Source organism: Nycticebus coucang, chromosome 10 (assembly GCF_027406575.1).
Source record: "Nycticebus coucang isolate mNycCou1 chromosome 10, mNycCou1.pri, whole genome shotgun sequence".
Taxonomy (NCBI): domain Eukaryota; kingdom Metazoa; phylum Chordata; class Mammalia; order Primates; family Lorisidae; genus Nycticebus; species Nycticebus coucang.
In genome coordinates this window covers 87,677,716-87,699,147 of record NC_069789.1, presented here as the reverse complement: position 1 = coordinate 87,699,147, position 21,432 = coordinate 87,677,716, and the positions used below count along the sequence as shown (strand labels likewise).

Genomic DNA, 21,432 nt, shown 5'->3' with positions numbered 1-21,432 from the left:
ACCATTTATTGTAAAGATTGTTCTTTCCACAGTATATGTCCTTTCCATTTTGCCAAAGATGAGTTCACTACAAAGTATTGATTTTATTTCTGGGTTCTCAATTCTGTTCTTTTGATCTATTTTTTTATAGCAGTATCATGCTGTTTTGCTTACTATAGCTTTGTAGCATAATTTGAAGTCAGGTACTGTGATAGCAGCTTTGTTGTTTTTCCTTAGAATTGCTTTGGCTAATTGGGCTCTTTTTTTGGTTCTATGTGAATTTTAGGATTTTTTTTTTTTTTTATAATTGTGTGAAAAATGACCTTGGAATTTTGATAGATACTGCCCTGAACTTGTAAATTGCTTTGGGCAATATGTTTATTTTATTTAATTAATTAATTAATTTTTTTATTGTTGGGGATTCATTGAGGGTACAATAAGCCAGGTTACATTGATTGCAATTGTTAGGCAAAGTCCCTCTTGCAATCATGTCTTGCCCCCATAAAGTGTGACATACACCAAGGTGGGCAATATGTTTATTTTTAATAATATTAATACTTCTGATCCATAAGCATGGAATGTTTTTTCATTTGTTTGTGATTTCTATAGTTTCTTTCATTCAATGTTTGGAAGTTTTTCCAGTAGAGATCTTTCACCTCCTGGCTTAAATATATTCCTTGATATATTATTTATTTATTTTTGTTGTTATTGTAAATGAGATTGGCTTCTTTATGTGACTCTCAGCTAGATCACTATTGTTGTATAGAATGCTACTGATTTCTTTCTTTCTTTCTTTCTTTCTTTCTTTCTTTCTTTCTTTCTTTCTTTCTTTCTTTCTTTCTTTCTTTCTTTCTTTCTTTTCTTTTCTTTTCTTTTCTTTCTTTTCTTTCTCTGTCTTTCTTTCTTTGTCTTTCTTTCCTTTGTTTGTTTGTTTTTTTGCAGTTTTTGGCCGGGGCTGGGCCTGAACCTGCCAACTCTGGCATATGGGGCCAGCGCCCTACTTTGTTGAGCCACAGGCACCACCCAAAATGCTACTGATTTCTATATGATGATTTTGTATTCTGAAACTTTACTGAATTCACTTGTCAAATCTAAGAGTTTTGGTGGGTCTTTAGGATTTTCAAGATACAAGATCATATTAAGAGCAAACAAGGATAATTTGACTTCTTCTTTTTCAATTTGGATGTCTATTATTTCTTTCTGTTGCCTGATTACTCTGGTTAGGACTTTCAGTACTGTGTTGAATAGGATTGGTGTAAGTGTGCAACTTTGTCTTATTCCAGTTCTTAGAGGCATTGCTTTCAGCTTTTCCCTATTTAGTGTGCGTTTGTTGTATATGGCCTTTATTATTTTGAAGTGTGTTTCATCTATGCCAAATTTGTTGAAGGTTTTTGTCATGAAGGATGTCAGATTTTATCAAGTGCTTTTTCTGAATTTATTGAGGTGGTCATTTGGTTTTTGTCCTTAATTCTGTTTATATGATGTATCACCTTCATTGGTTTGCATATGTTGAACGATCCTGGAATAAAACCTGGATCATGGACTTGGTAATAGTCAGTTATCTTTTGATATGCTGTTGGATTCATTTTGCTAGTGTTCATTAAGGATTTTTGTGGCTATGTTCATTAGGGATACAAGTCTGTATTTTTCCTTTTTTGTGTCTTGGTCTGGTTTTGGTATCAGACTGATACTGGACTCTTAGAATAAGTTAGAATTCCCCTCTCAATTTTTGGGAATAGTTTCAGTAGGAATGGTATCAGTTCTTTGTATGTTTCATAAAATTAGGCCATGAATCCATCTTGTCCTGGGCTTTTTTTTTTGTTGAGTGATTTTTGTGACCCTTACAGTCCAGATTCCTGTTTTCTACCCTAAAGATTCTGACTAATAGACATCAGTGTTTACAATATTAAAAACCCCAGGCCTGTTTCCCTCATTTTTCTTCATTTTATAGGTGGCACTTAAACCAGTGGCTTCTGAGGATTTATAAATAGTGATGATAGCATATTGTATGTTGTCTTTGATGAATAGTATACCATTTTGAAAAAGGTTTTAGAGTTTATTTAGGTGTGATGAATGTTTGTAATGTAATTCGATAAAGCTCCTATTACATATTTACATGTTGCTAAGCTGTAATGAATTCTAAAATGAACCAGGCAAATTACTTTACAAATAGAGATTGACTTTTTAATTATCTAAAAATATGAGAATATGAGAAATAAAAATTATTTTAATTAAAAATGCTATATTTGAAATTCAATTGCTAGGTACAATATTTAGATTCTATATGTGATCAAAGACGTACAGATTCTGCTTCTATGGGGAGCTCAACAGATAAATATTTTACCCCTATTGTAAAACTTTTATGCTACAACAAAGTTGAGTAGTTATGGCTTACAAAGCCTAAAATGTTTTCTGTCTGGCCCTTCATACAAAAAGTTTGTCAACTCCCAAGAAAGATAATTATAATGTTTGTGAATAAGAGCAGTTTTATTTCCAATCTGTGTACCTTTTCTTTCTTTTTCTTTTCTTACTGGCCAGAACTAGGATGTTCAATAGGAGTGTGACAGTGCACATTTTTGCTTTATTCTCCATCTCAGGGGGAAAGCAGTCAGTCTTTTACCATGAAGTATTTTTCATAAATACTTTTTATCAGATTGAGGAAACTCCCTTGTATTCCTTTCAGGAGGAAAGCATTCATTCTTTCACCATTAAGTATTTTTCATACATTCTTTTTATCAGGTTGAGGAAGCTTCCTTATATTCCTAGTTTACTGAAAGTTTTTAATGTGAACAAATACAGAATTTTCTAAAATGCATTTTCCATATCAATTGATATGATCACGTGGTCTTTCTTTTTTTTAAAAATTTAATTGATATGTAATAGTTGCATATATTTTATTGGGATGTGTGATATTTTGATACCTGTATACAACATGTAATGATCAAATCAGGGAACTGGGTTATTGGTCACCTCAAATGTTATCTTTTCTTTGTGTTGGAAACATTACAAGTTTTCTCTTTTAGCAGTTGTGAAATATATAATGTTATTTTTAGGTGTGATTATCTACTATACTATCAAATATTAGAACTTATTCCTTCTACCTAACTGCATTTTTGTACCTATTAACCAAAACTCTTCTTTATCTCCATCCCTCTCCCTTCTTTCACCTAACAATATGGTGAATGATGCTGATTGAGGTTTCCAAGTTTGAACCAGTTTTACATTCCCTAGATAAATCCCACTGGTTGAGATTTTTTAAAAATATAGATATGTGTGTGTGTGTGTGTGTGTGTGTGTTTGTATAGATAGATTTGAAATATATTTGATTTGAAATTGATTTTTATATAAAAAATAGCTGGATTTGATTTGTTAATATTTACTTGAGGAGTTTTGTCTGTGTTTGTAGGGATTTTGATTTGTTGTCTTTTCTGGTAATAATTCCTTTAGTTTTTGTATCAGAGGAATGGTGGCCTTGTGCAATGAGTTGGGAAGTATTCTCTTTAATTTCCTGAAAGGTTTTTTTATAGCATTAGTGTCATTTCTTCTTTATATATTTAGTAGAATTTGTTATTGAAACTATCTCACTTTAAGTTTTTATTTTCAGAAAGATTTTAACTACAAATTCAATTTGTTTAATAGATAATAAAATTTTTTCAGGATGTCTGTTTATTTCTGGAGAAGTGTGGGTAGTTCATGGCTTTTGAGGAATTTGTCCATTTAATCTGAGTTGTCCAATTAATATGTATCCGGCTATTAGTAGTATTCCTTTGTTATTCTTTTGATGTCTGTGGAGCCTGTAGTGATATGTACTCTTTCATTTCTGATATCGGTAATATATATATTTGCCAGTTTAGCTGGAGGTTTATCAATATATTGATGTTTTCGAAGAACTACCTTTTGGTTTTGTTGATTTAAAAATTTTTCTTTCTCTAATTTTATTTCTGCTGTTATTTTATTTCTTCTGCTTATTTATTTATTTATTTTTGTATATCCTTTTTCTAACTTCTTAGGGTGGATGATGAGATTATTAATTTTTTTTTTGTTTTGTTTTTTTGAGACAGCGTCTCACTATGTCACCCTTGGTAGAGTGCTGTAATGTCACAGCTCACAGCAACCTCCAACTCTTGGGCTTAAATGATTCTCTTGCCTCAGCCTCCCAAGTAGCTGGGACCACAGGTGCATGCTAAAACACCCGGCTATTGTTTTTGTTGTTGTTGTTGCAGTTGTCATTGTTGTTTGGGAGACCCAAGCCGGGTTCAAACCTGCCAGCCTCTGTGTATGTGGCTGGCACTGATTATTGGTGCCAGGACAGATTGTTTATTTTTGGATGCTGTTTTTGTAATATAAGCATTTATAGCTCTAACTGCCCCATGTATATTTTTTAGATGTAGTTCAGTGGTTTTGATTTCTATTTTTATTTTCATTTTTTAAATTTCCAAATATTTGGGAATTTTTTAAACCTATTTTTGTTGTTGATTCCCAATTTAATATGGTAACTAAACATATTTTTTCTAATTTCAATTTTTAAAGATTTTAAAATTTTTTCATTATTCAGAAAATGGTTTATCTGAGTAAATGTTCTATGTGCATTTAGAAACAATGTGCATGCTGCTATTTTTTTGGAGGGAGGTGATGTATAAATATCAGATTCTGTTGATTGATGATGTTCAATTCTTCTATATCTTGCTGAATTTTTGTATAATTTTTTTATTAATTATGGAAAGAGGAATGTTAAAGTCTCCAATGTTTTTCTATTTCCTTCATTATCTATCTGTTTTTACTTCATGTACTTGAGACTTTCTTTTAAGGTACATAAAGTTATATTATTCTTACGTGTTCTTGTTAAATTTATCTTTTTTAACATTGTATAATGCCCTTTTTTGTCCCTGGTGATTTTTTTTTCTTGGTTTGGTAGTCTATTTTGTCTTGTATTAATAAAGTAATTTTAGCTTTCTTTTGATGAGTGTTTTCATGGTATATCTTTTCCCCTTGTTTTACTTTTAACCTGCTTATATTTTTACACTTAAAGTGGTATTTGTTTGAGATAAGGTCTCACTTTGTCATCCTTGGTCGAATGCAAGGGCATCACAGTTCACAGCAACCTCAAACTCTTTGGCTTAAGAGATTCTCTTTCCTCAGCCTCCTGTGTAGCTGGGACTATAAGGCAGCTGCGTCTGCCTATAGCCAGACAAGGCAACGTCTGGCTATTTTTAGAGACAGGATCTTGATCTTGCTCAGGCTGGTCTTGAACTCCTAAGCTCAGGCAATCCACTTTGGCCTTTCAGAGTGATAGAATTATTGGCATGAGCCACTGTGCCAATATCCAAAACTGGATATTTTTTATAGAGAAAATGTAGTTGTGCCTTGTTTTTAGTATAATCTGACATCTGTCTTTTAATTGATATGTTTATGCCATTTATATCTAATATAACTATTGATATATTTCAATTCATTTGATATTTCTATTATTTATTTTTTGCTTATTTTCTATTTTTCACTCCTGTGTTCCCTCCACCTTCCTGACATCTTTTGGATTATTTGAACATTTTGTTAGTATTTCATTTTTGCTGTATCTCTTTATATGATTCTTTCAATGGTTATTCAGTGGATCCAGGCCTCTGTTTCTTGCATATAGAAATGTAATGAAAATTTAGTTAGTTTAAATGTGACCACTTAACTTTTCATGGCCGTCTTTTTTTTCTCTATTTTTTATGCACTGGACAATTTTAGTTTTCATTATTTGAGTTATTTTGAAAATATGCTTGAAGTTTGAATATGATTCAGAATTAATGCTTGAAAACAGTGAATTAAAATAGTTATATTTTCATAACTTGATTGTAGTACACGTACATATTGGAGATAATTATGTCTTTAAAATGCCTGTATTCTTATTTTGTGTTTTTTAGAACCTAATGTTTTGCTGTAAACATAATTATAATTAATAAAAAGCTATTGTAGGTAATTGGGATGTCAGAGTATCATTATATTTAATCTTAACAATTTGAAGTATGTATTGTTTCCATTTTATCAATACAGATACCATGGCTTGGCAAAGTTACATAGTTTGTCCAATATTATGCATATGATCAGTAATGAAACTTAAAATCCATATTTTGCCACTAGTCTAGTCATTATCTCACATGTATTTATTGAATATCTACTGTGTATCAGATATCATATAATCTGTTTGAAATCAACACCATCCTTGCCCTTATGATGCTTACTGTCTTGTGGATGAGACAAATATTCAATCAATAAATATAAAAACAACATGTAATTAGATTAAATGCAGTAAAGGGGAAGGACAGGGTATAATGAAAATCTTTTGATGGGAAACTTAGAGGAGGGTTTAGAAACCTCTTTGTAGAAGTAGTAACATTTGAGGTTAGGATTCAAGATGGCTGGAAATTAGTCAAGAATAGGAGAAAACCTGTATTGGCAGAGAGAAAAACATGTCCTAAGGCCTTCAGCTGGGAAAGAGTTTAAAGGGTTCAAGGAGCTGAAACAAGGCCACACTGGTTGGAGTATAGCAACAAACTGTGTGAGATGAAACTAGAGAGAGAGACAGGGACCAATTTAACCCTGATAATTGGTCTCTGAACTATCAATTTATCCCATTGATAGTTGCCATAAATTTCCCTCCTATATGAAAGTGTCCATTCAGACTACAGACTGTTCATAAGGTAAAACCTTTATTTGCATGAATTAGTTTTAATGGGTAGAGCCGATATCTCTACCTCAGTGTAACGTTGTCAGCTTTACGAATCTAGCATCATTTGCTTATCTATCTTTCCTAGACTGAAGTGTCTTAAGTTCTTCTGGTAAAAAGAAATTGAGTTTTTGCAAAATGGTTAGTAGGTTTCATTGTACTGGTTAAAACAATACTGGAGTAACCTATGTTTAGAATATCATGCGAAGAATAATGCCTTTAAAGTTTTTCAACTTCATTTGGCCCTGTACAGAAAAAATTTGCTGACTCTTGTCTCATATAAACTGAGTTTCAAACTGCAAAAATAAAAAAGTTTTTCAACTTCAGACTTACTAGATCAAATGTAACAGATATGTTTCTTTTCCTTTCAGCCCTTTTGAATGAACCATTGAAATCTTTCAGTGCTTCCTTTAAATTTCTGAAATTTAAAATATTGTTATATCTTTTTCAGTCTGAGGGAAAGGGTCATACCAATGCTGGAGATGCAATATATGAGGTGGTGAGTCTACAGCGAGAGTCAGACAAGGAGGAACCAGTCACTCCTACTGGTGGAGGGGGTCCATTGTCACCCCAGGAGGATGAAGCAGAAGAGGGTAAGAAGTTGAACTTATTTGGTTTCCTTTGTTTATATAGCTGCTTTACTTATGTCTTCAAAGGTGTGTGTGTGTGTGTGTGTGTGTGTGTGTGTATGCAAGAGTGGGGAGGAGTGAGTGGTGGTTAGTCCTAGTTTCTGCCACTCTTAGGCTAGTGGTTCTCAACCTTCCTAATGCTGCAACCCTTTAATACAGTTCCTGTGGGTTGCGACCCACAGATTGAGAACTGCTGGTCTGCTAGAAAATAGATTCTGCTAGATGGAAAAGAGAGTTTGATTCATTTTGTTCCTTTGTTGTATGGTCCCCAGTGCCCTTAGGCAAGTATTTAAATTTGACAACATCACTACTGATTTTCTTTCCTATTTTATTTCAAGTGTTTTTGAAGTATGTAGTGAAAATTCAAATTCTCTTGTGTTTTTAGAATTTCAGTTGTAGGTACTACTTTGCATTTGACATTATTCAATTCTGATTTGTTTTTTGTTTTGCTGTACCACTTACTGCTCACTTTTTTGTCTTAGCATGATATCTGCTCTGTTTACTACATGGGCACTGCTGAAAGATGCTAACCATCTCACAAGAATCACACATCATTTAGCTCTTAACTCATTATAGAAAATGGAGCTAAATGATAGATTTTTACTTTATACTCTTATATTATCTGCTTTAAGGGAATGATTTATTAACAGCAAATTTCTGAATTTATCTTCTGTTTGATAAGAAAGCATCTTAGAATTCTCAGCCTTTCTCTGTGATGAATTCCTTTCTTTGTCATAAAAATCAGTTATTTTAAACTAATATTTATTGAATACTTACTATATGCTAAAATCATTTTAAGTATTTCAAAGGTGTGAACTTATTTAATTCTGACAATCCTATGAATACACTCATTAACTTGGTTTTAGGGATAAGAAACTGAGACACAGAGAGTGCTTAAGGTCACTCATCTAGAAGTGACAAAGCTGAGATCTCAACCCAGGCTATTTAATTTTAACATTCATACTTGTTATGACATTATTCTGTCAAGTTAGCCAAGCAAATAAAACACATAAGCAACTCATTTTTTAGAAAGCAAGGTAAAATTCACACAACAAAAAGTGAACTATTGAAAAGTGTACAATTTGATGGCATTTCCACAAGGTGGAAGCTGCAGTGCCTTTCATTTCTTAGCCTTGGAGTCATACCTCATCACTTCCACAGTGTTCTATTGATCACAGAGTTCAACCTTTATTTTTCATTGTATGGGTCTACTGTATTCTATAGAAGACTTCCAAAAACACTTTGGCAAGTCATCCCCGTCCCAGATGACATGAATGGAAAAAGAACAGAGATCTCATGCAGGAGATTTTTAGGCCAGAGCTAGAAGATGTGCTCATTCTTTCCTGATAAACAAGAATTGTAGGAGCAATTGGGGAATGTAATTGAGCCCTGTGCTCAGAAAAGAAATAGATGTAAAAAGCATCTACCAGGAGGTAATCTTGAACACAAGATTTTAGGTAATGTCATGCAAAAATACCATTATTTATAGAAATAAAAAGTATGTGGAACTATAAAGAGAACAAAATTAATAGAATAGAAAGTGCTATTCAATAATAATATATAATTTAGTATCACATAATTCTGCTTTTTGCTCTAATTTAATAAAAAATATTCCTCACTTCTATATATTCCACTTACTTTGGAGAATGATAACTAATATATATTAAGTATCTGTTTGTGGCATATAAAGTATTGGATATTTAATACATGTAGTTTCATATTGTACTCATATTAAAACCCTGATAAATAATTATTGTTATCTTTATACTCATGTGAGGAAAAAGACTAAAAGATTTTCAAGATATCATTCAAGTCCATAGGGCTTAGGAGTAATATATACGCAATTCAAATCTTATCTTTCTCACCCTAAAACCTCATTTTAATTGTTTAAAAGGTAATATTTTAAAAATTACATTTATAGATATTCTAGATCTTATATATTCTAGATAACATTCATAACATGTTAGATAACATTCTGAATCTGTCTAAAATTGCAGTGTTTGGATAGAAGGATGTAATATATCATAATGTGAAAATAGAACATGAAACTCTTTCTTCCAAATAGCATTTGTTTAGGGAGCTTTCAAATGCTATTTGAAAGCAGTTTTAGAGTGATTTCAAACATGCAGATAAACTAGTACCTTGTCAGGGACCTTTAGGTATAGAATATTTAAATTATGTCAGCCATAAGTCATATTTACTTCTGTAAAAAAAATGGCTGTTGAAAAATCTACTGGAAATCAAAATATTCTTTTCTAAAGAAGTCTGTTAGACAACAAACATGAGTTAATTTCCCATGCATTTTGTATGATAAATTACTAAATGACATTCCAGTTTTAGAAAGGTATTTTATGATCCCATGATGATTACATTAGGTGTGATGAGATTTTAAAGTTGTATAGATACGTTCTTTAATGGAAGATCTATTTACTTATGAAAAGAAACATTACTATAAAACTGATAAATTTATAAGTAAATGGCAAGTCGAACGACCCCACAGTTCTGGCTTGTATTAATCTGCAAGGGATCCAGAAACATCAATTGCTAGAATCCTAAAATTGTGTAGATAAATGATTGGAAAAATCATCATTTCTTTGGTATTAGAAGAAAGATAAATTGACATAGCCATTTTGACCACAGTTGTCTTGTTACAGTTACATTGAAGTGGCTACCTCAAGATATAAGAAATGAGTGACAGAAGAGAGGTTTGAAATATTCTGAAGATAAAATCAGTGAGGCTTATAAATGACTTGGATGTCATGGGTGGTAGCAGAGAAGGGAGGAAAAATAATCTAAGGTTATATCTTAGTTTCTAGCTTAGGTGATTGAATGATCTTGGTGCCGACAAATGACATGGGGAACACAGGAGGAGGAAGAGTGGGTTTGGAAGTGGGAATAATATTCATTCAGTGTTAGAAATTGATGAGTTTACCAGAAGGAAAGAAATCCTTTTATCATAAGGACACTTGTACTAGACTGTTTATTGCAGCTCAATTTACAATCGCCAAAATGTGGAAACAGCCTAAATGCCCACCAACCCAGGAATGGATTAACAAGCTGTGGTATATGTATACCATGGAATACTATTCAGCCATTAAAAAAAATGGAGACTTTACATCCTTCGTATTAACCTGGATGGACGTGGAAGACATTATTCTTAGTAAAGCATCACAAGAATGGAGAAGCATGAATCCTATGTACTCAATTTTGATATGAGGACAATTAATGACAATTATGGTTATGGGGGGGGAAACAGAAAGAGGGAAGGAGGGAGGTGGGTGGGGCCTTGGTGTGTGTCACACTTTATGGGGGCAAGACATGATTGGAAGAGGGACTTTACCTGACAATTGCAATCAGTGTAACCTGGCTTATTGTACCCTCAATGAATCCCCAACAATAAAAAAAAAAAAAAAAAAAGAAAAAAGAAATTGATGAGTTCAATGGGTAACATTAAAATTGAACTATTTCTTCAGCTATTAGAAATGATCTTAAACTTTGAGAAAAGTTGTACAGCTAGAGCTAAAGGTTTGAGAGTCATCAGTTCAAAGCAATGAGAAGGCTGAAATTACATTAGGGGAAAATGTGTGAAAGGTGGGTTAAAAATAGATGTTAGGAAATCCTTAATGTTTAAGGGTTAGGTCCTGGAAAAGACAGCCTCAGCTAAAAGATCTGCAGAAAAGTGATGGCAATATAAGGAAAGCCAACATAGTGTAGTGATAGTATAAGGAGTAGAGATTCTTAAGGAAGGAGTGATCTGCAATGCTGTTCAGATGTAACAGAGAGGTTCAATTAGATAAGAACCAAAACTTGTTCATTGGATTTGGTTAATCTGGGGAGTCACTAAACCCTATGATGGTGATTCTAATAAAGCTGGGAAAGAACCATCATCTTATGAATTGAGGATTAGCTAGAGGTGAGGAAGGGAAGAATAGTATTCAAATTATTCTTTTAAGAAATTTGATTAGAAGAGGAAGGATATTAAACTAAAAATAATGCATTATTTCTGACCAAGAGAGGGCAATTTTAGTGTGTAAGGGACCAGAACTTCTTTGGAAAGTGAGAGCTAAAAATAGAGCAGAAAGAGGGACGGAGGAAGTGGGGTGGGGCCTTGGTGTGTGTCACACTTTATGGGAGCAAGACATGATTGCAAGAGGGACTTTATCTAACAATTGCAATCAGTGTAACCTGGCTTATTGTACCCTCAATAAATCCCCAACAATACAAAAAAAAAATAGAGATAAGTTCACCCACCCAGCACATAACCATACAATTTCCTGTCATGCTTCTGTGTCTTCTGCTTAGAAGGCTTTTTCCACTTAAGTCTAGCCGTGTAAGGTTTTCGAAAAAGACATGATAATAGTTGCATGCAAGAAAATAGTAATTTTAGCATAGTGGCAGTTTCTATACGTAGAAAATTTTCAAAATATTGTCTATGACTTTTTAATTTTATTCTTTTGTAGAGACGGAGTCTTACTTTATCACCCTCAATAGAGTACCATGGTGTCACACGGCTCACAGCAACCTCCAACTTCTGGGTGTAGGTGATTCTCTTGCCTCAGCCTCCTGAGTAGGTGGGACTAGAAGCGCCTGCCACAATATCTGGCTGTTTTTTTGTTGCACTTTGGCCGGGGCTGGGTTTAAGCCCGTCACCGTCGGTATATGGGCCTGGCGCCCTACCCACTGAGCCACAGGTGCTGCCCATCTATGACATTTTTTAATATGTTACTCAGACAAATTACATTTAAAATGCATTTAAGGGATTGAACAAGATAGTGGAGTATTTCTCTCCAATGACAGTAGCCCCCAAAGGTATCAGTTTCAACAGTTGTCCACAGTGAAATTACTTTCAGAAGAACTAAGGGAACATGAACATACCAGTGAAGCAGTAAAGCCCCTTTGGGCTGCAAAAATGAGTAAAGCTGCAGTTGGGTGGTAAGGGGATTGGTTCTCTGTGGCTGTGTTGCCCCTCCCTCTGAGCCATTACAGTACTACATTTGGAAAGTCTCCCTGGACCCATGGTTGCTACACTGAAAAAAGTAAACTAGAGGTGTGCAGAATAGCTTCTCCACTATTCTATGTCTCTTATCAGAAACTCACTCCTTCATTGAACCTTGGGGAATAAGTATTATAAGTACTAGTGGGGCTGGACCATCTGAAGCTAGCTAGGGACAAACTGAAGGGATGGAGCTACTGGAATTTGGTATGGGCTTACCATTCCTGCTGGAGAGAGAGAATGTATCAGAGAGTCTGTTTATGGGTACTACATTGCAAGAAGCACATTTCACATATCCTCTGGGCTCAAGAGCCTGAGTGGCTCTCCTGCACTCCCTAGGGGCCCTTCATGCATCTCCCACAGGTCCATCCAGGGTGACATTGCATCAGCATCAGAGCCACATGAGATGCACATCTAACCTGGGCTTGGGGCACTCTCCAGTGCTGAAATGGAATACAACAGTCAGCTCAATTTCTAAACAAGCCCACTGACATAGAATGATCATAAACAAATGTAGTCTGTGAAAACTCAAATAGATATCCAATTTGTTAATGTGTAGACAGAGGTGCATGTTTACAAAAAATAAGAATACCCTAGGCAAGGTAGTCTCACCTAATAAAACATAGTACTAGCAACTGATTCTTAAAACACGCAGGTGAATTATCTAGCAGACAAAGAATTCAGAATACCTCTATAAAGAAAACTCAGTGAACTTCAGTGAAATGCAGAAATAATCGAGAAACTGATCAGAGAAATCCAGTAGATAAAATGAAATAATAAAAGAAAAATCAAACAGAAATCCTGGAGCTGAAAAGTACAGTAAATAAAATGAAAATTTAAATAGAGGGCATCACCAACAGAATTGATCAAGCAGAAGAAAGAATCAGTGAACCCCAAAATAGGCTATTTGAAAATATACAGTCAGAGGAGAAAAATGAAAAAAGAGTGAGAAGGAGTGAAAAAACTGATAAGATTGATGGAATACCATCAGAAGAGCATATGTGTGTATCATTCATGTTCAAGAGGGACTAGAGGCTTGGTGCCTATGGCTCAAGTGGCCAAGGCGGGTTTGAATCCAGCCTGGGCCTGCCAAACAATAATGACAACTGCAACCAAAAAATAGCTGGCCATTGTGGCGGGCACCTGTAGTCCCAGCTACTTGGGAGGCTGAGGCAAGAGAATCGCTTAAGCCCAGGAGTTGGAGGTTGCTGTGAGCTGTGATGCCATGGCATTCTACCTAGGGTAACAGTTTGAGGCTCTGTCTCAAAAAAAAAAAAAAAAAAAAAAGAGGGACTAGAGCATTTAGAAAGGGTAAAAAGCTTATTTCAGGAAATAATAACAGAAAACTTTATAAACTTGGAGAAAGATACAATATCCATGTATAGAAGGTAAAAGGTAATTATCAGGTTTGACCTAAATAAGCACAAGACATATTATAATCTAACTCTGAAAGGTCAAAGACAAAGGGAGGATTCTGAAAGCAGCAAGAGTGAGCAAATAGCACATAAAGGAATTTAAATATGGTAGCAAACTTCTCAGAGGAATCCTACAGGCAAGGAAAGAATGGTTTGATATATTCAAAGTGAATCAACTGCTCACCCACAGAAGAGAAAAGCATAATTTATTTCAAATGAGGGGGAAAGTGGAGAAAGAAGGGATGGGCAAGCGCTCACTTAATGGGCACAATGTAAGGGTATATGGCATACCTCCTGGGTGAAGGGCTCAACTACAACTTCGGCTTTCCCTAACAAACAAAAGCAATGTAACCTAATCATCTATATCCTCACATTAATCTGAAAATTTTAGGAAAGTGCTGAAGGGAAAAACAAACAAACAAATAAATTTCCAACCGAGGATACTATACCCAGGAAAACTATCCTTTAGAAATGAAAGAGGTGAAGACATTCCTAGACAAACAAAAGCTGAGAGAATTCACTGCAACCAGATCTTTCTTAAAAAAAAAAAAAGAGTTCTTCAAACTGAAAGAAAAAACATCTGAGGGTATAAAACGCACAGGAAAAATAACTGTACTGATAAATTCAAAATACTTTAACATGGTAATTTGGGTACATAAGCCATTTACATCCTTAGTATAAAAGAACAGAGAAAATAAAAATCATGACTATAATTATTTTAAGGGATAAGCAATACAAAAGATATAAATAGGCCAGGTGTGGTGGCTCATGCCTTGTAATCACAGCCCTTTGGTAGCTCAAAGTGGGAGAATCACTTGAGGCCATGAGTTTGAGACCAGCTTGAGTAACATAGCAAGACTCCATTCCCATAAAATTTAAGAAATAAATATAAAAAGTGTAAATTATGTCATCAAAAATATAGGGGATTAACAGTTAAATAGTAGTGTTCCCCCCCTTTTTGTGACCAAATTTAAAAAAGTTGGAAGCTTTTCTTCCAATTTCTGGAAAAAGGATGCCCACTTTCACCACTGGTATTCAACATAGTGCTGGAAATTTTAGTAAGGGAAATTCAGCAAGAGAAAGAAATAAAAGACATCCAGATTTGAAAAGGAGAAATCAAATTGTCCTCGTTTGTGTATAGAAAACCCTAAAGATTCCACCCAAAATGTTTAGAACTAGTAAGCAATTCAGTAAAGTTGCAGGATAAAAATTCAGCATAAACAATCAGTAGCATTTCTATAAACTAATAGTGAACTATCTGAAAAAGTAATCAAGGAAGCTCTGTTACCAATAGTTACCCAAAACAGACAACCTCAACAAACTGCCTAGGAGTAAGTTTGACCAAAGAAGTGAAAGAGTTCTACAATGAAGACTATAAAGCATTTATGAAATAAGTTGAAGAAGACACAAATAAATGGATATCCCATGTTCATGGGCTGGAAGAGTTAATATTGTGAAAATGTCCATACTCAAGTTATCTACAGATTTAATGCAGTCCTTATCAAAATTCCAATGTCATTCTTAACAGAAAAGAAAAAACAATCCTGAAATTTATATGGAACCACAAAAGATTCTGCATAGGCAAGACATATTGAGCAAAAAGAATAAAGCTGGAGATATCTATCACACTATCTGACTTCAAAATATACCATAAAGTTATAGTAACCAAAGCAATACAGCATTGCTGTAAAAACAGACGCACAGACTGATGGAACAAAATAACCTATAAATAAATGTATGCATTTACAGCTAACTGATTTTCTACAGATTTGTCATAAACACACAATGGGGAAAGAAGAGTTTCTTCAATAAGTGATACTGGGAATACTGGATAGCCACATCTTAAAGAATGATGCTAGACCCCTATCCCTCTCACTGTATACAAAAGTCAACTTAAGATGGATTAATGACTTAGATGTACGATCCTAGACTATGAAACTGCTAGAAGAAATCATAGAGGAAACACTATATGGCATTGGTCTAGAGAAAGATTTTTTAATTAAATTAATATTTTGGAGGATTTTTTTAGATAGGGCCACCTCAGAAACATGAGAAACAAAACCAAAATAAACAAATGGGATTACATCAAACCAAAAAGCTTCTACACAGAAAAGGAAAAAAATAGCAGAGAGAAGAAACAACTGATGACATGGGAGAAAATATTTGCAAACTTTACATCTAACAAGTAGTTAATATCTAAAATTTATAAGGAACTCAAATGACTCAACAAGAAAAAATAGAAATTAAAACCAACCACAAATAAAGTGATCAAAAATGGGTAAACGACATGACTAGACATTTGTCTAAGGAAGATATAGAAATAGCCAACAGATACATGAAAAGAAGCTGGATGTCACTAACCATTAGGAAAATTCAAATCAAAATTAATATGGGATATTGCCTTATCCAAGATAGAAAGCTTGTTATCGAAAGATAAAATAAATATTGGTGAGGATGTGGACACAGGGGAATGCTTTAACACTGTTGGTAAGAATGTAAATTAGTACAGCTCTTATAGAAAGTAGTAGGGAGGTTTCTCAAAAAATTAAAAATAGATACACTGTTTGATCCAGCAATCCCATTGCTGGGTACATAGCTGAAGGAAATGAAATCAAGGTATCAAAGAGGTATCCGCACTTGGCATGTTTATTGTGGCACTATTCACAATAGCTAAGAAAAGTCAGTCTGGTCATCAACAGATGAATGGATAAAGAAAATATGGTATATTATAAACACTTTGGAATACTATTCACTCATTAAAAGGAATGAAATCTGTCAATCATGGCAACATAGATGGAACTGGAGGGCATAATGTTAAATGAAACAAGCCAAGCACAGATAAATACTGCATGATCTCACTCTTAAGTGGAATGTATAAAACATTGATCTCACAGAATTGAGAACAGAAAGTGGTTACTATAGAAATGGGAGACTAGGGGGAAAGAGTGATGTGAAGAGGTTGGCCAGTGTGTACAATGTTATAGTTAGAAATAATTCTGCTACTCTGTTGCACAGTAGGGTGACTATAGCTAACAATAATGTGTATTTCAAATAGCTAGTAGAGAGGATTGTGAATGATCTCACAGCGAAGAAATTATCAATATTTAAGGTGATTGATATGCCAATTATTGTGATTTGATCATTACACAATGTATACATATTGAAACATCATACTGTACATCATAAATATGTAAAATTTTTGTGTGTAAATAAAAATACATAAATTGTGTGAATTTAGCACAGATTGATTGAAGGGGGAGTTCAGCAAGTCTGTTTATCACAAAGTAATGATAAAAGTGGGTGAACTTGTCAAAAATAGCCTTTTTAGGACTTTGGAAATTGACCAGAATCACTCAACAAGTTGGGATTTATTCAAGAAAAACTACTGAAACTAAAATACTTGTGTAAGAACAGTATATTTGGTGGTGTTTTAGCCCTGAAGGCTGCTCCCATTTTGCTCATTCTCAGCACTGACTTATTGTCATGGTAGTTTTATTAGGGTGGGGCAGGCTGTAAAAACTAGCACCTTTGCTTTCACTGCTGGAGGTGGCTCACTTGATTTGGAGCAGAGCATAGAAAAACTTCATGTTTCCAGAGCATTGTTAGAAACAATAGTGATTGTTACATCAAAAGAATGAGAAGCTTTGTGTTGGAGGCAGCCTACAGTTACAATATCTGGCTGGGGAAAACCATAGGTTAGCCAGGATTTCTTTTTTTTTTTTTTTGTAAAGACAGAGTCTCACTTTATGGCCCTCGGTAGAGTGCCGTGGCATCACACAGCTCACAGCAACCTCCAACTCCAGGCTCAAGCGATTCTCCTGCCTCAGCCTCCCGAGTAGCTGGGACTACAGGCGCCTGCCACAACGCCCGGCTATTTTTTGGTTGCAGTTCAGCTGGGGCCAGGTTTGAACCCGCCACCCTCGGTATATGGGGCCGGCGCCCTACCGACTGAGCCACAGGCGCCACCCTGTTAGCCAGGATTTCAATAAGATGATCTGAGAAATTAATGGGTCCCTTGTGAGATCCTACATATTACTGGTGGTTTGGAAGGTAATCTGCATGTGCAAGTCTTTGCTCATACTCTTGAGGAAACAGAGAGGGTCCTACTAGTCATACATCCATGTTGCACATGAGGGCTTGCACATACTTGTATGATGGAGACAGGTTTTTAGAATCTGTCTAAAAGGAATGGTTTTGCTTTTTTCATTTCTATTGTATGGAGAGAATATATGTTCCAGGCTGAGTAATGATTGAAGCCTGATTGTTCCACAACCGAGTCACTTGTCAGCAAGTGCCAGCTGTTAGGCTACAAATCTGGGAATCTACAATCCAACCTCTATCTGGCCCTATTTTTTCTGTATTGGATTATTGTGATACCTCCAAATTGGTCTCCTGCCATTACACTCGTCTGGGATTTGTGTCCACATACCAACTGTAATTGAAATTTGTCAGATCACTTTACTCCTCTTAAAATCCTTCGGTGGCTTCTCATTTCACTTAGCTAAAGTTCTTTACCATGGTTCACAAGGCCAAATATTAATATAGCTTTGCTATTTGATTTTTACATTTCTGATCTCATTTCCTACCACTCTTAGCCTTATAAATTACACACCTGTCCTTCTGCTGTTTTTCATACACACCAGATGCCTGCTCTGGGCTATTACACTTGCTCTTCCCTCTGCTTGCAACTCTCCCCGCAAATAGCCATGTGCTTCTCCCTCTTATTTATTTATTTATGAGTCAGAGTCTTAATTTGCCCTTGGTAAAGTGCCATGCTGTCATAGCTTTTAGCAACTTCAAACTCTTGGCTTCAAGACATCTTCCTGCCCCAGCCTCCCAAATAGCTGGGACTACAGGTGCCTACCACAATGCCTGGCTATTTTTTTTTTGAGACAGAGTTTCACTATGTTGCCCTTGGTGGAGTGCTATGGTGTCACAGCTCACAGCAACCTCCAACTCTTGGGCCTAAGCAGTTGTAGCTGGGACTATAGGTGGCCACCACAATGCCCGGCTATTTTTTGTTGCAGTTGTCATTGTTTAGCTGGCCCGGGCTGGGTTTGAACCCGCCAGCCTCATTGTATGTGGCTGGCGCCATAACCACTGTGCTACAGGTGCTGAGCCTGCCTGGGTATTTTTTAGAGATGGGGTCTCGCTCTTGCTTAGGCTGGTCTTGAACTCCTGAGCTCAGGCAGTCCACCTGCCTTGGATTGTAGGCATGAGCCACCACGCCTGGCCATCCTCCTCTTTCTAATCTTTGTTCTCAATGAGATCTTGCCTGCTCAGTAAATAGTATGAATAATAGTAAATGGGTGAATGCATAATAATCAAAGAATGAATTTTTTATAGGATCTTAAAATTTTTCAGTACTGTGAAAAACTGGAAAAGCATAACATTTCTGGAATTGCTTTTGAAAATATGAAAAATATAAATAAAATTTGCAATTTCTCATTCTTACATATGGTCTGAATTGGAGCAAGGCATCAATTTCTGTTTTCTCTAAAATTTTTTCACTTGTGCTCTTAAAAATTTTTCACAATTTGAGATGTCATCTTGTCTTTTGAAAAATCTATTAGCCATCACCTACATAAAAAAAGCTACAAAAATCACAGAGTAGGAAGTAATAGTTTCTTTTCTTTTATAGATTAGGCATTTCATACATCTTCAATACACTTTATTATTAGTTCTGTAATTGACATTTCTGTCAACGCAAACATCAAAAGTTAGAACTGGAGGTGGCATAGAAATGTTTTCCTGCTGGGGGGAATTGGAGTATTCTTTTATTTAATTATTTTCAACAATTTGCCTGTCAAAGCAAAAGTGGAAGTTCATGTCATTCTAAATTGTCTTGCCTTAGCCTGTAATTTGATTAAAACGGATACAAATTTAAAATGACTAAAATTGCTCTTAATTTTCTGGGAACGATCTGAAGTAAAGTGAATTAGGGTGTGTTTGCACATTTCAAATGCTGTTCAAAAAAGTGTGTTAAAGGGTATCATTGAGTACAGGGAGTCTTAACAGAAATTTAAATCCACCCGTGTAGCATTATAAAGATTATGTTTAAATTACCTTGTCGCCTTTATACATTTCTACATGTTCTGGATTGCCCTTGTTGTTGAAACTTGAATTACACTGGGTATTACTTCATAAGAATTTCAAACTGGCTTTCTGTTTTTTTGTTGGCTAATACTTGCATTTAGTTACTTGTAACATAGATAGCAAGCAATAATAGGAAATTATTTTAAGGCAGCAAATACCAGTTACGATCTTTTGTCATTTATGGTATTTGTCAAGTAATTGTGAAAGTCCAGGTTCACAGTAATATTAGGTAAGTTTAACATTTGATTGTACCTTTTAGGTTTAGTATAATCTACATGTTTTTATTTTGTTTTTCTATTTGGATTGGCTAAAATGCTATTTAAAAAATAATTCCCCATGATTTATTGTGAACAGCTTTTATTATAGAAACAAGTTTGCAAATCAGAATTCTTTAAATTCAAATGAAAAGCGGATAGAGGATATAGAAAAGAAATGAACTTTTACAGAAAAGAGAATAATTATATAGCCTTTATGTGTTTTAAACTTTAACTGTTTATATACATTATCTAGATATTTTGTTAAAATGAAACCTTATTTTTGTTTTTTTAATTTTGTAACTGTAATTTATTTTCTTTGATTTTTTGTTTCTCCTTACTTTCTTTTTTTTATTTTTTATTTTATTTTTATTTTTTATTTTTTTTAATGTTGGGGATTCATTGAGGGTACAATAAGCCAGGTTACACTGATTGCAATTGTTAGGTAAAGTCCCTCTTGCAATCATGTCTTGCCCCCATAAAGTGTGACACAAACCAAGGCCCCACCCACCTCCCTCCTTCCTTCTTTCTGTTTCCCCCCCCATAACCATAATTGTCATTAATTGTCCTCATATCAAAATTGAGTACATAGGATTCATGCTTCTCCATTCTTGTGATGCTTTACTAAGAATAATGTCTTCCACGTCCATCCAGGTTAATACGAAGGATGTAAAGTCTCCATTTTTTTTAATGGCTGAATAGTATTCCATGGTATACATATACCACAGCTTGTTAATCCATTCCTGGGTTGGTGGGCATTTAGGCTGTTTCCACATTTTGGCGATTGTAAATTGAGCTGCAATAAACAGTCTAGTACAAGTGTCCTTATGATAAAAGGATTTCTTTCCTTCTGGGTAGATGCCCAGTAATGGGATTGCAGGATCAAATGGGAGGTCTAGCTTGAGTGCTTTGAGGTTTCTCCATATTTCCTTCCAGAAAGGTTGTACTAGTTTGCAGTGCCACCAGCAGTGTAAAAGTGTTCCATTCTCTCCACATCCATGCCAGCATCTGCAGTTTTGAGATTTTGTGATGTGGGCCATTCTCACTGGGGTTAGATGATTTCTCAGGGTTGTTTTGATTTGCATTTCTCTAGTATATAGAGATGATGAACATTTTTTCATGTGTTTGTTAGCCATTCGTCTGTCATCTTTAGAGAAAGTTCTATTCATGTCTCTTGCCCATTGATAATAAGGGATTGTTGGCTTTTTTCATGTGGATTAATTTGAGTTCTCTACAGATCCTAGTTATCAAGCTTTTGTCTGATTGAAAATATGCAAATATCCTTTCCCATTGTGTTAGTTGTCTCTTTGCTTTGGTTATTGTCTCCTTAGCTGTACAGAAGCTTTTCAGTTTAATG

General features: G+C 34.9%; 1 protein-coding gene across 6 annotated transcripts in view; it reads left to right on the top strand.

Annotated features, from left to right (window-relative positions):
- RABGAP1L (RAB GTPase activating protein 1 like) overlaps window positions 1-21,432 on the top strand; it is a 754,150-nt gene that overhangs the window by 157,287 nt on the left and 575,431 nt on the right. For all 6 annotated transcript variants that reach the window (XM_053605154.1, XM_053605152.1, XM_053605153.1 and 3 more), the window contains one exon: window positions 7,140-7,281. In XM_053605154.1, the coding sequence (XP_053461129.1) occupies window positions 7,140-7,281 (142 nt within the window). The remainder of the gene's footprint in view (window positions 1-7,139; window positions 7,282-21,432) is intronic.